The sequence below is a fragment of the Cavia porcellus genome, unplaced genomic scaffold, assembly GCF_034190915.1.
Source record: "Cavia porcellus strain 051 isolate PalLab524CR breed Dunkin Hartley unplaced genomic scaffold, mCavPor4.1 scaffold_8, whole genome shotgun sequence".
In the NCBI taxonomy this organism is placed as follows: domain Eukaryota; kingdom Metazoa; phylum Chordata; class Mammalia; order Rodentia; family Caviidae; genus Cavia; species Cavia porcellus.
This window is the reverse complement of record NW_026947491.1, coordinates 3,038,554-3,052,309: the sequence shown is the minus strand read 5'-3', so window position 1 is coordinate 3,052,309 and position 13,756 is coordinate 3,038,554. Positions and strand designations below refer to the sequence as shown.

At 47.7% G+C, this 13,756-nt stretch overlaps 1 protein-coding gene across 2 annotated transcripts in view; it reads right to left on the bottom strand.

Moving 5' to 3' along the window:
* Cgnl1 (cingulin like 1) overlaps nt 1-13,756 on the bottom strand; it is a 110,151-nt gene that overhangs the window by 53,658 nt on the left and 42,737 nt on the right. For both annotated transcript variants that reach the window (XM_063254277.1, XM_003462056.5), the window contains exons 5-8: nt 10,825-10,926; nt 9,430-9,578; nt 7,717-7,852; nt 1,344-1,556 (exon numbers count right to left, since the gene is read on the bottom strand). In XM_063254277.1, coding sequence (XP_063110347.1) covers nt 1,344-1,556; nt 7,717-7,852; nt 9,430-9,578; nt 10,825-10,926 — 600 coding nt within the window. The remainder of the gene's footprint in view (nt 1-1,343; nt 1,557-7,716; nt 7,853-9,429; nt 9,579-10,824; nt 10,927-13,756) is intronic.

Genomic DNA, 13,756 nt, shown 5'->3' with positions numbered 1-13,756 from the left:
GCCAGGCCAGGGCCTCCCAGGGCCTGCGGCTCCTTGTGGCAAAGGCGCTCCCGCTCCGGGCTTCCTCCCAACCATACACATGTGTTAGGCCCAGGGTGTGTTCAGTAACCCTCTGCCCTCACCGCCCAACATGTGTCATGTGACCTGGGCTTTGACACAGGGGCCACAGGGGTGGCAGAAAGAATGTGGCCCTTGGAGAACACAGATGGGAGCTCGCTGCACAGAGCTGGAGAGGCACCGGCCTGTGGTGGGCACAGCAAGGGAACAAGAAGCACCGCAGAGGATGCCACCCCAACCAGCTCTGCTTTAGCGCTGGGTCAGCTCTGCTTTTTCCCCAGCTAAATACATCAGATCTCAAACAAAGGCTAAGACACGGAAATCAACATGCGGCTTTTAAAAAGTGGCCTGAAGTTCTAATAGTCCCAAACAGACTGTTTCCTAGACTTGCCACTGTTAGAACACACAGGCCCATCCCTCCCTCTTGTCATTTGCAATGGCTGTGATATAATGGAGACCAGAGGCCCGCAGGGGGGCGTGTGTGGAGCAGGCATCTAGGGCTGAGCTCTCGCCGCGACTTTCACAGAATGAACAATACCGAGATTCTCTCTTCAGCTGTATTAACCTTCTGTCACAGAAACTCTAAGAATTTTATATACTACCCTTCCCCTATGGATGGCACATTTCAAAGCATCTCCCCATTGAAAACATTCTTCTCTTCCACAGCTAACATGGGGCTCGCACCAAAGACTGACTTAATTGAGTATCTATTTACCGAAGCCAGAAACTCAATCATGGGAAAAATTTTCTTGGAAGGGGCTGAACAACTGAGCACTGAGTCACTTGAGACCTTGCTGAGAAATAACCTGAATAACCTGATGGGCTGTACGCAGGCTAGGGGTGCAGGTTGGGTGGGTGTGCAGGGATCTGGGACCACAACGGGACCCCATCTCAGGGTCGGCCTCCCACGGCACACCAGGCGGGCAGCACAGTGTACCTCCATGACAGTGCTGACCTGAGTCCTCAGGGGTGCTGACGTTCATAGACTTAAGCTGCCAGAGCCAGGGGGCTTACTTTATTTTTAGCAAGCTCTTGCAAGGTCTCCCTATGCAGTTCAGGCTGGCCTTGAACTCACTGTGCAGCCAGGCTGGTCTCGAACTTGAAATGATCCTCTTGCCTCTGCCTCCCGAGTGCTGGGGTTACAGAGGTATGCCACTACACCTGGCATCAAACTCTATTTGCAAGGAAAGCAGGCAGCCAGCCCCAGGGTGGGAGGTGGCTCAGCCCCACCTGCAGCCTCTCCTGATGTCCCCTTCGCTCCCCCGCCTCCTGCTACGGGCACTTGCCTTGGTGGCCTCCTCCACACTCTCCCTCAGGGCCTGCAGCTCTGCGTCGTACTGTGCCTTCAGCCTGTCCATCTCGTGGTCGTGGCTAGAAACCTCTTCCTTCAGGGCTCCCCGCAGGGCTGTGAGCTCTCGCTCCCGCTTCCTCAGCAGCTCCTCCAGCCCCTCCTTGGCGATCAGCAGGTCGTGAAGGTCTCGCTTCGCCTGCAGGAGCTCCTGGGAAGACCAAGGGAGCCGAGGAGGTGAACAGGGACATCTCTGCAGGTGGCCCCATTGGTCTTGGCCAGGTCACCCCCCACACACACCAGGCCCTTTCTCCTCGGACCAGTGCCACCCTATGAGACATCTTTCCTCCTGTCCTGCTCAGCCCTCATTCCCTTGGGCCCCTCAGCCTCAGCCTGTTGGAGACTGAATGTGAGGAAGATGGGGAAACTGCGGTGACCACCACTGTGAGGGACCCTCTGGCCTTGCAGCTCACGGTGTTTCTGTGCGGTGCTCTGCTGTCACTGCCATGACCCTGGGCATGCTGTGGCTACTCAGCTACTCAGGGGCCACTCAGACCGGCCGGCCTGTCCAATGCCTATCCTGTGCACCCTGCAAGGTCAAACCTCCACCCGCACCCCAGATCCCCAGCACAACTATCCCCTGTCCCTGGCGAGGAGTGTGCTGTTCATGATCCTCCTTCACTGCCAAGGACACCCAAGGAAAGTCACCCAAGCAAGGCAGCGGGCTCTGTCCCCATTCCCGCACCTCCGCCAAGTGCCCGGCCAAAGGCTTGGCTTCCCGGTGCTACAGCCCTGGGCACAGCTCCAGCTCAGGGCTCCCACTCCTTGGGTTGTTTCCCCATCACCACTCTCCTGAGCACACCGGGCCTGCCCCCACCCAAGCCCTGTCCCAGAGAAGCGAGCACCCTGAGTTCTGACCCCACTGGCTGTCTTACCGTATTGTTCTTTCCCATTGCCTAGAACCTTGGCTCCCAACAAGCCCTGCCCCAGACCGTCTGAAAGTATCACAGCCTCGAGACCATGTGCTCACCCCTCAGTCTCCCCACTGCACTGAAGCAGCCCCTCCAGGTCCTGGCAAGCACCTCATCGCCACTTCAAGGGCCATTCGCCTTGGTGACCTTCCCTGCCCTTCACCGCAGGATTCTCCTGGCCTTGCAGTGCAGAGGTGCTGTGTTCTCCTGCCTCCTTCCCTGGGGCTCTGTTTCCTGTGGGGATCATTTTTGGCTTTTCTCTCCCCCTTCAAAGAGCTCAGTATGCAGCTTTGCATCCTCTGTTCCCCTGTGGCAAGCTCACCCCGTTTTCCAAAATTATAACTTCTACAAAAACGACTCTGACCCCTGGGCCTGCCACCCTTCTTGGTGTTCACCCCCGGACGCTGCCTGGGGGCTCCCCAGCACTTGGGTCCAGTTCAGGCGGCTCCATCCCATTCCTTCCATTCCACTTCCTGTTTGCATTATTTCTATGACTATGCCTCCTGCTCCCTAAACAGCCAGCTCAGGAGCTTGGCAACAACTTGGACTTTCATCTTGTCAGGTCCCTCACAAGCAGGGTTATTTCTGTAATGTGTTAGATGTTCACACCTCTCACCTCCTCGGGTTGGGCCCACATCACCTACTACATAACTGCTCCATGGCAGGCCGCACCTGCCCCCAGATCTAGTCTGTCCCCTGCAGTCACCAGGACAATGTTCACAGATACGTGCTGGCCCCTCAGGCCCACACCACTCCAGCTCAAAAATCTCTCAAGACCCTGCTCCAGTGTGATCTTCCCCAAGAAGTCCTCCTTCCGTCCCCTCCCAGCCATCTCTGACTTCTACTTCTTTGACACTCTTGACTCTTTACTTTGCATTCTGTGTTTTGTGATTTTTTTTTTTCTGATCTCCCAATGCCATCAGCTCCTTGAAAAACAGATACAGATCCGCTTTATTGCATTTTTGGTGAAAGAATCGTGGTCTTAGGAGCATCCATCTGTTCTGGGAACACGGCACAGCAAGGGTCTGACATGTCAGAAGTCCAGACCCGGTCTGTGCCCCAGCATGGCTCTGAGTGAGAACAAACCCTGTTCTCAGCAACCCATGAGAGGGAGGGACGGGAAAGAGAAGGAGAGAAAAGAGGAGAGGTGGGAATAACTAAGCTGTGCTGCGCGCTTGCCCCTGCACTGGGGTCCTGACCTTATTTCCTGCTCTGATTCTCACACATTGCTCAATTGTTTGAGGATGGAGCCGTTCCTCTCCCCACGCTTATCTTTTCCAGGACATATCTGGGTTTGGGGCTCACACAGTGGAGGTTTTCTGGCCCATCCTGCACGAAGGCTCTTATCTGCCCCAAGGGCTGCTGCCTGAGTGGACCGCACCGCAGGGATCCAATCAGATTACACCTCCCGGGTCCCACGGTGGCACTTGAGGCTTTCCAGAGCGGAGACAAAAGGCACAGCGGGTTTCAGTCGCCTCACTCCACAACCTCGGGCTTAATCATATCAAGTCAGAGAAGGAAAGAAAAACACAGTCACTTCCCAGGGCACAGAAACAGCCACTGTAGACAAACATGCCTCTGCTCAGGCTCCAATGACAGAAAACAAAGGAAAATCCTGGCTCCCAGACCTCCATATACTTAGTTACACACCTGCCAAGCAGCCAGATTAAAAAACAAAGTAATATGCAAGTGTGTGTAGAAAGCCAGCTGTGCCTGGTTCTCACTGCATAAAAAGAGACTTGCCACATATTTCCACGGATTCAAAGAGGTGACTCTTCTTGCAGGAGATGAATATTTTGGAGCTCTGAGACCCTGCCCTGCCCAGGATCCCCAGGCTTGGGAATAGGTGAGCCACCTTGGGAATAGGTGACAAGACAGACTGGACCTTAGCTCCCATCTCTCACCATCCCTCCACCGCTGCCCAGCCTGCACTCACACTTGGAAGGCGGGGAGCAGACACAAGCCCAGGGGCTGTTGGGTACAAACACAGCAGAGCTGGGTTTGGCTGGACTCGCCTGTGGGGAGTTTGGCAGCAGCCCGAGGAGACAGGTCCCTGAGTCCCTGACACCAGGTGGTACCAGGTGGAATCCTTTCCTGAGAATGTACTACGGCAGGCAAGGACCATGGCCTGTCTAGTTGCTGCTTGTGAGAATCTGGAGAACATTCACTTAATATCACACCAAGAGTTCTGCACAGCTGTCTTAAAGACCTCACTTCTTTTAGCATTTGTTTGCTTCTTTTTTGAGACAGGATCTCACTAACTAGTTCAGGCTGGCCTTGAACTCACTGTATAGCACAGGCTGGCCTAGAACTTGAAGCAATCCTCCTGCCTCAGCCTCCTGAGTGCTGGGATTACAGTCATGCACCATCACACCCTGCCTCTTCTTTAACTACTCATTTTCTTAGTATTATTTCACAGATTCCCTATGGATGTCTATTATGAAAAGAGGAACCATTAAAGGACGGTTCCAGGCTGGAGAGGTCAGTGGCAGGCATATAATCGCCTCCTTGGGGCTCTGAGAACAATCTCCATGCCCCAGTGGGAGCTCAGGAGCTCTCCAGCCTGCAGGCAGCAGAGAGTCTGGGACCTTCGGCCTCTTCTGACATTCTGGTGCACCACAGCTGGGCCCCTCAGACTGGGTCAGTACCAAGCACCAGGGGGTCGAGTCTGGTCCTGAAGAATTGGCTTGTTTTAGAATCCTTCCTTTTAAAAGGGATGGCTTTTTACAGTAATTTAAACACTGAAGATGATTCACCTGCTACAGCATTTAGCACTGTGCTAGGTGTGAAGTGGGGGAAGACACAACCATGAGACGCTTTTGCATCAGATGGTGAGAAGAAAAAGACAAGCATCAACATAGAATACAGTCCGGGGGCTGGAACAGAGCCCCCCACCCCAAGGGCAGCTGGCAGTTTGAGGCTCTGGTGATCAAGGAGAATCAGCAACCCCAGAGAATTCCCAGGCTAAGATAACGCCTTTTCTTTCTAGCTCTGGTAAGGATCACAGACTAGGACCAAGTCTTATCTTCCACTTGAGTTTCTCTGTGACTCTGTGCATACCGGGGCCAGAGGCCCTCTAGGGACATCATTTCCGGGACTGTATCCTTAGGGAATGTTTTCACATGTAAAGACAAATGCAAAAAACAGCACAGAATTTGTTCATTATCGCAAAATAAGAAAAATACAGGATAACAACTAGGCAGAGTGAGGTCTATCGAATTAACTAGGAAGGTAGAATAAATAAAGTGCCTCTGATGTGTGGACTGTACGAAGCGGGTACCGGAACGTAGTGACTGCTCTTGGTCCCTATGCGACAAAGATGGGTGGGCGGAACCTGCCCGTGACAAGGGGTCAAATGGAAAACGCTGCCACAGGCAATTCCTTGGATACTAAGAAAATGTGTGTATGTGCCTTGTTTCAAAATTCCATTTTGTATTGTTACAATATTTCACAAACAAATATACCTGTTCTAACACACTTTGCCTGTGTAGATCGGTGAGATGTGGCACCGGTTCACAAACTTTCGGGGGAACAAAGGCACCCCGCAGAGGGACAGAAAAGGCCCTGGGAAAAGCAGGTGTCTGCTCTCGCTCTCACTGTGGGTGGCCGCAGCACACAGGGACAAAAAAGTCTGAGTTCCGCCAGGAGGAACTGAAATCTCCCCCAGGGAATTACTTCAAAAATAACCCCAGAAGGGGAGAGAACACAGGTGAGGACTGAGACTGAAGAAGGAACTACACACTTTCAACCCCAAGAAAGGGACAAGAGAATGCCTCAGCCCTAAGGGACAGTCAGTGGAACATTCAACACTAACGAGGAGCCTTTAATTTTTCCTTTTTTTTTGTGGGGAAGGAGGAGGAATCTTTGTCCTAAATTCTGTAGCATAAGATTTATTGGGTTGTTTTCATACCAAAGCTTATAAAGGAACACACTTCAATACTATGCCAAAATAACAATACTGTAGCAACATCAAATATTGGAATGGATATAAAGATAAAAGATGTAACTTTTCTGAGAGGGAGAGAGGGAGAAAGACAGAGAGAGAGAGAGACAGAGAGAGATGTTTTGGAACTGTTCTTTTGGTTTTTTGAGGGTCTGGCTGTGTAGTTCAGGCTGGCATTGAACTCACACTGATCCTCCTCCCTCAGCTTCCTGCATGCTGGGATTATCATACACCACCACGCCTGGCCTGACCCTCAGTTATATTTATTCCCAACAAAAATGCAGATGTTCAGAATCAACATTTTGGCTCTCTAATCATTTCAGATTTTATACCTCAGCAGGCTGGTAATTGACTCAGGAAAGAGAAGACCAAGGTCTTTGATGAACCCATAATAATTACCAAATGCTAAGTGGAATCTTACCCAGTGGTTCACAGGTTTAAAAAAGGAATATTTAGTGTCTCCTGAGCAGAGGGCCAATGTGCACCCTGAGCACACTGCAAACAGATTTACTCCTTTCGTTCATTCATTACCCCTCAGTGTGGGTCCACCCCATCATTCACCCAATGTGTGCTGACCGCGACATATGCCAGGCACCATGGCACCTGTGGGAAATTTAGTGCTGAGCACCACACCGTTTTGGAGGGCCTTAAAAATAAATAAACACTTTAAGGATTAATATAACCCTAATATTTTTCCATAAACACCATAGTTATAAAATACCCTTGTTCAAAGTTGAACCTGAATTTATCAGTGTTTAGATTTAATCTCCAATTTGCTAAGGATACAGGGGATAGTGGTACAAGTTAGCGTACACCACAGGAAACAATCAGGTAAGTCTGGGAGGAGGGGCACAGCTCTGGCTTCCTCAGGTCAGCAGGATGAGGCAGAGGAGTTGAGGATGGGGCAGGGGGAGCTTCAGAGACACAGGAAACCTGAGTACACAACCAGGAAAGGATTGTGATTCCTGACTGGATCCTGGCTTAGGGCAAGAAAACACAACTATAAAATATACCTGAATAAGGATGAGAATTAGGAATATTATTACCTAATATATAGTGAAAGTCATTTTTCGTTAGGTGTAATAATGGTATTGTAGCTACATAAGAAAATTCCCTCATTTTTTCAAAGATGTGTGCTGAAACTTTTGGGGTTGAGAGAGGATGCTGTCTGCAGTTTGCTTTGAAATGGTTCAGTAAACTAACATGAGAAATAACAGCATGAACAGATAAACAGATGGAGCTAAGGTGACAAAACAGTGACAACCACTGGATCTGTGCCGGGGTCTGTGGAGCTGAAGCACCATTCTTTCTGCTTCTCTCTGTGGTTGAAAATTTTCCTAAGACAATACTGACAAACAACGATGCCCTCACTGAGTCTAACCATAGAAGCACAGATGCACCCTCTCTCTGCCCGTCTTCTCCAAAGGGGATCCAGCCCCCAGCCCCCGGCCCCTCACCTCAATCAGAGCTGCCTTCTCCCTGTCCTCCGACCGCTTAGCACTGTCCAGTTCATCGTGCATCTCCGACAGCTGGTCCTGCAGATCCCTGATCTCGGTCTGGTGCTGTTCCCGCTCCATTTTCACCTGGAAGAGCCTGGCAGGAGAAGCGGCCATCAGATAAGTCCCCTCTCAGACTCTGACCTTTCAGAGACCCACAGAGGGAGCCAGAGCCCAGGGACACCCACCCACCCCAGTCTCCATCCTGCACCGACCGAGAAAGCACCAGCCTGCAAGGGCCTCTGGCAGAAACTAACCTGTCCAGATGTCAGATGAGAGCTCAAACCAGCAAAATGAGATTGGCTACAGGGACACTTGCTCCCCAAAAGGAAAACACAGGGAGGATGAGAGAATCAGACACACACACACACAAAAAGTGCTGATATTTTTTCACCAACATCACCACACGCTCCACTACCCTGGCACTATCCTAGACCAGGGAATCTAGACCAAGAGAATCAGCACAGTCTGTGCGCCGATGCGGCTCACTTGGGTGTTTCTGTAAATGCAGTGCCAGGGAGCACGGCCATGTTCGTTCATCTGTGCACTGCCGTGACCCTGTCAACGGCACAGCCAGGGTCTACTGGTTGAGACTGGCTGTGTTGCCAAAATGATCTGATGGGGAAAAGTCTGCCAACCTCTGATCCAAACCACCCCAGAAACACCTGAACCTTTTCAGTTTGAAAGTACTTTCTTCTACCTTCGATTTTTTTATATTGCTTATTACTGACTTTCTGAAATTAACCTCCATGAAAGTTTTATTTTTATTGTTTTAAAAGTTTTCATTTTATTTGCCCATGTTTATAGTTCATGTACTTTACAGTTGTCTGAGGGAATGGTTACGAGCACATACTAACACTCGTTTCTTTTTTGAAAAATCCCTTCCTGTTTCCTCTCTCTCCCTCCCCCTCTAGTTCTATCCATTTGTTATTCTTGTTGATGTTGTCTCATCTCCTGCCATCGCCCATAATGTGCACATTAACTGGGGTTCCTGGGTTCCTGTGCATCTTCAACCTACTTACTTCTCCTTCCCCTCCTCCCACCCCTCACCCTTGCTCCCCTGGACCACTTCCTTCTTGTCTATAACGTTTTAAAAGCAAAAACTTCACCATTGCAATCACAAGGGCTGCTAAATTTGTACAACACAATGTCCCTGTTTTTCTGAATTTCTCCCACAAACTCACCCCAGCTCGACCTTCCACTAAAGGCTCCTGCCACAGCCACAGGGCTCCACGCACTGTGTACTTTCAGATCACAGTTTTAGACCCTCTGCCAGGGAATTTAACAGGGCACAGTGGCAGCAGCTTGGACTCCACTGTCCTTCCCTGCTGAAGGAGACCAGCAGCTTCCAAGATAAAATCCACGGCTGGGAGCCCAGAGGGCACTGCGCATGTGCTTGTTAGAGGTGGAGCTGAGGCTGCTGGTGTCTCCCCTAGATGCCTCCTCTCGGTATCCCCACTTCTCATCTACCTTCCATGAGACTTCAAAGAACTTTAGTAACTGCCAGCCTTCCCATACACCTGCCTATGTCACCCACTCCACAGTTTCACAGAGACGAGAGGGGGACAGGAAGGGGACACAGCCTCAGTCAGCGTCTGGAGGGTGGGGTCACCCAGATGAAGGATCTGGCTGAGTGCAATGCACGGCCCCGGCAGGGCAGGGCGGGGCACTCACTCCTCCAGGCTCTTCCGGAGCTCAGCCTCGCTCTCCTTCAGGCGCTGCTGCAGCCCAGCGTCGTCCTCCACCCGCCTGTCCAGCTGGCTGCGAAGCTCCTCCAGGTCAGCTCTCAGGCGTGCTCTCTCTTCCTGGATGTTCTGCTGGTTCTAACATGAATCAGTGATTTCAAAGTCCCTCCACTGCACATGCACACACTTCCACAGAAGCCCACTTCTAAACTCCAAGAACACTTTTCTGCTGCACTTATGGTATGAAACAACTTAAATCACACACCGAAGGCAGAAAAGTATGTAACTAGAAAGAATATTAATTGTCTATATTTAATTAAAAGTAATGCTCCCCAAAAACATAGTTAAAATTTGTATTACTTATTTTACATACTTCATATACGAGGTGTTAACCAGTTATGGCTTATATCTAGATCTCCCCCTACCATTAAAGCCTTATGTGCCCATAGGTGGTACTTTTGAGAGGTTGCTGGATCATGGGTGCCTGATACTGGGTTTGGGTGCATGATAATCAGATTCATCTACTGATTTGTTTAGCATAATTCTAAGTGTGGATGTTGGGAAACCACACCTGCATGGTGGGTAGCACCACCCAATGGGCTGATAGCCTAGATGATATAAAAGGGAGAGTGAGGCCAGCTCCTGGATGCTTCCTGTCTGCCTGCCATGGATTGTTTCTCCTCTGCAATGCACCCCCCTGCCATGCTGCCCTACCTAGGAGCCAGCAGACTATGGACTGAAAGGTCTACAAACTGCTAAAATAAAACTTTCCTCCTTTAACTCGTGGGTATCAGGTATTTTGCCCCAGCATCAAGAAAGTAACTAAGACAGATTTAAATATATGTGAATGTCTAAATTTTTTTTTAAAAACTTATTGCAGTAAAAAATGCATTGTATAACCCACCTCAGACCACTCCTCCTATTTGAACATTAGAAAATGTCCATTTTCTAAAGCTGTTCCAGATAAATAAAAAAACACACAATGAAGGCTGCTGCTAAGGACCAGCCAGCAGAAAGGTACACTCGTAAGTACATCACGGCGTGTCCTGTGATCTGGCACGTGAAACTTCAGGCTCTTCCCCAAAGTCAAAATGACCGTGAAAGGCAAACATTTTAAATCAATTCAGGACACTGAGGCAAGCACGACAAGGCAGCTACAGACACCCACCGTCCAAGCACACAATTTCTCTATCCTTTGGTTACTTAAAGAAAAATATTCTCTTCGGATAGCAGCAGCCAAGTACATAGGAATTTACTCAGTGATGAAAGGAATGTTTCTCTTGGAAGGGAAAAAAATGGCTTTCACTTCACCTGGGCATCCCAGTGTGTTTAAAATATTATCTACCAAGACTGGAATGGGAAACATAAGAGGAAAATCAGATACCTTAGTCTCTAGTTGAAGCCGCTGCTGAAGTTCAGCCACTTCTGAGGTCAACTTGTTTTTCTGTTCCAGCAGATCTTTGACTTCAGATGACGAGCTAGTAGTCTGGAATCAAATGCAAAGATATTCTGATTTAAACACCCACGATGTTTTATTTCAATTCTCTTCCCTCAAATATAATCAGAGCGGTGACAAATAAGGCCTAACACCAGCTTAAGACTCGAGCAACAACCCCTATGGACCTTTCTCTGAATTTACAGGCCATTGATCATGCTGACCCTAGTGGACTTTATTTTACATCATTTGCCATAGTCACAGGGATTATTTCAGCAGACTATGATTAACCCTTGGATAGGTGATATATTTGTTCAAGTCCTTTGAGTATTCTGTAGAACAACATGAAATATTAAATTTAGTACAGGCAAAACTTAATAGCTTTTCCATAATAAAGCTTAAATTCCAGTATGTAGAAATCACTGACTAAGAAAAAACTCAGCAACAAAACTTTGGTAGGTAAACTGAGAAATAAACATTCACTTTTCTTCATCCGTGGCAGAACATGGTTTAGCTTCAGTAAGAATTACTGCCATAGATTATGCACTTTGAGGGTGGAGCCATGGTTTCATTCATCTTCATATCTACAGAACCCAACACCTCTATATTCAATAAAATATCAGTTAATGATTTGTGGAATTCTAGCTCAAGTTGTGATAGAGCACTTCACCTCAGATTTTCTCTCCCAGCAATAACTATGAAAGTTAGACAAAATACATAAGATAATTGCAAGCACTGAAAGCCATATAACTTAGGACTATAATCTTTAAAAAGGGAAAAGGCCACGCTACATCTCCCCTGGGCCATCCCTGACCACATTTCCAAACCACAGTACAGTCAAATTCCAAAACCCTGAACAACAGTATTTGGAAATTACAAATGAAAACAATAAGACCTCAGTACACCCTGATCAGAACACCCAAAACCCAAAGTCCTGAAAACACCAATCTCTGACCAAGGACATAGAACAACAGGACCCTGTGTCACTGCTGGTAGAAATGAAAAATGGTACAGCCACTTTGCAAGTCCAGTCATTTCTTATAAACCCAAGCATGCTCTGACCATAACTCCCAGCATTACATTCCTTGGCATTTACCCAAGTACGATGAAAATGTCCATGCACACAAAACCCTGTGCATGAATGTTTATAGAACCTTTGTTCACAACTGACAACATTTGAAACAAGCATAGTGTCTGCAGTTGGTTAATGGGTAAACTGTGCTATGTCAAACAGTATTACTCACACTAAAAATGAATGGGCTACCTATTGTGCCGTTAGAAGGCACAAGAGAAATGCATAATACTAAGTGAAAGCAAGCAATTGAAAAGGCTACATATGGTAGGATTCCAAATTTATGACATTCTGGAAAAGGTAACAGTATACACAGTTAAAAGATTTCTGGTTGTTATGGAATGAGGAAGAGGAAGGAGAAATAGGCAGATCACAAAGGACTTTTAAGACAGCAAAATCACCCTGCATGATACTACAATGGTGGCTACATGTCATCATTCATTGATCCAAACCAAAAGAAAATACAGTACCCCCAGAAAACCCTAAGGAAATGATGCATGTCACTCCACAAGGATGGATCAATACAGATCCACTGATGATAATAAATTTATCATTGCCAAGAGACTACGTGGGGGGACAGGGAAATCTGTACTTTCCACTCAACTCTACTGGAAATCTAAAGTTTCTCTGATAAAAAAAAAAAAAAAGAAGTCGATTAATTTAAGAGGGGAAAAAACCCCAATGGGAAGAGGCAGCTCACTGATGAAGGAAACAGAGACTAGTGGTTAGCCATGGTAAGCAGAGAGATTTCAGGGTGAGGGTACCACAGAAGCAGCTCCAAAATCCTAGGATAAAAACATCCCTTGGATCCTTGCGTGGTTCCTAGGCTGTGTGAGGAGCCAGCAAAGTCCTGAGGTCAGCAGAACCAAGCTATAAGGAGGCAAAGAAACCAACAGATCCTTCATGAGTTGCACAAAGCTAAGAGGCACTAGAGTTCTGACACAGAGAAATCCTGGGGACATCCTGGCAGTCACTTGAGACCCAAGAAAAGAATAGGGGCCCTGCCACCAGAATAAGGGCAAAAATTGAACTAGTTTTTCCTACTCACAAGAGCAGTGCCTCGGACAAGGAAGCACATGGCCTGGAGGTGGCCTGCAGATCATTTAAATGACTAAGAAAACTCAACATTCTTTAGAGACAGATAACAAATCCAGGACACCTACCCTTGTCACCCGGAGATGATCCAGGCATGGAAGTCAGCAGATAAGGACTTCAAAAGAAACACAGAGAGCAGTTTTTAAACAGAGGAAACCATGGACAAAATGGATGAACAGACAATTTTCCATACTACTTAGATTCCACAAATATAATAAAGTACACATGCTGGACTGGCCACACATGATCTCTGAAATTTAAGCACTCATGTCGATGGGTCTTGCAAGGATCAGTCTTAAAAGAGGATAAAGAAAGTTCTTTTTTTTCTTTTGCAAGGTTCATTTAAAGACATCTTAAAGAGTTTTACAAGAAGACTAACATAGCCACAAAACAAGATTAATAATTTGATAGATCAGTAGAAAACATACAAAATATTTGATGCATGAAAGGGGACACACACGTTATGAACGCCCCCAAACACACAGCAAACATGAACACACACACATGAACAGGGAGTGTGAGATATGCAGGTTATCATCAAACATTCTAGACACATAACTAGAAAGGCTGAGAGAGAATGGAAAAGAAGCCATTCGCAAGGAAATAACAGCGAATCGTTTTTTAATCTGATGAATGCCAGCAACCCATCAATTCAAGAGTACAAGGACCTTAAAGTTAAGATAAATATAAGGAAAACCACACTTAGGCACATTA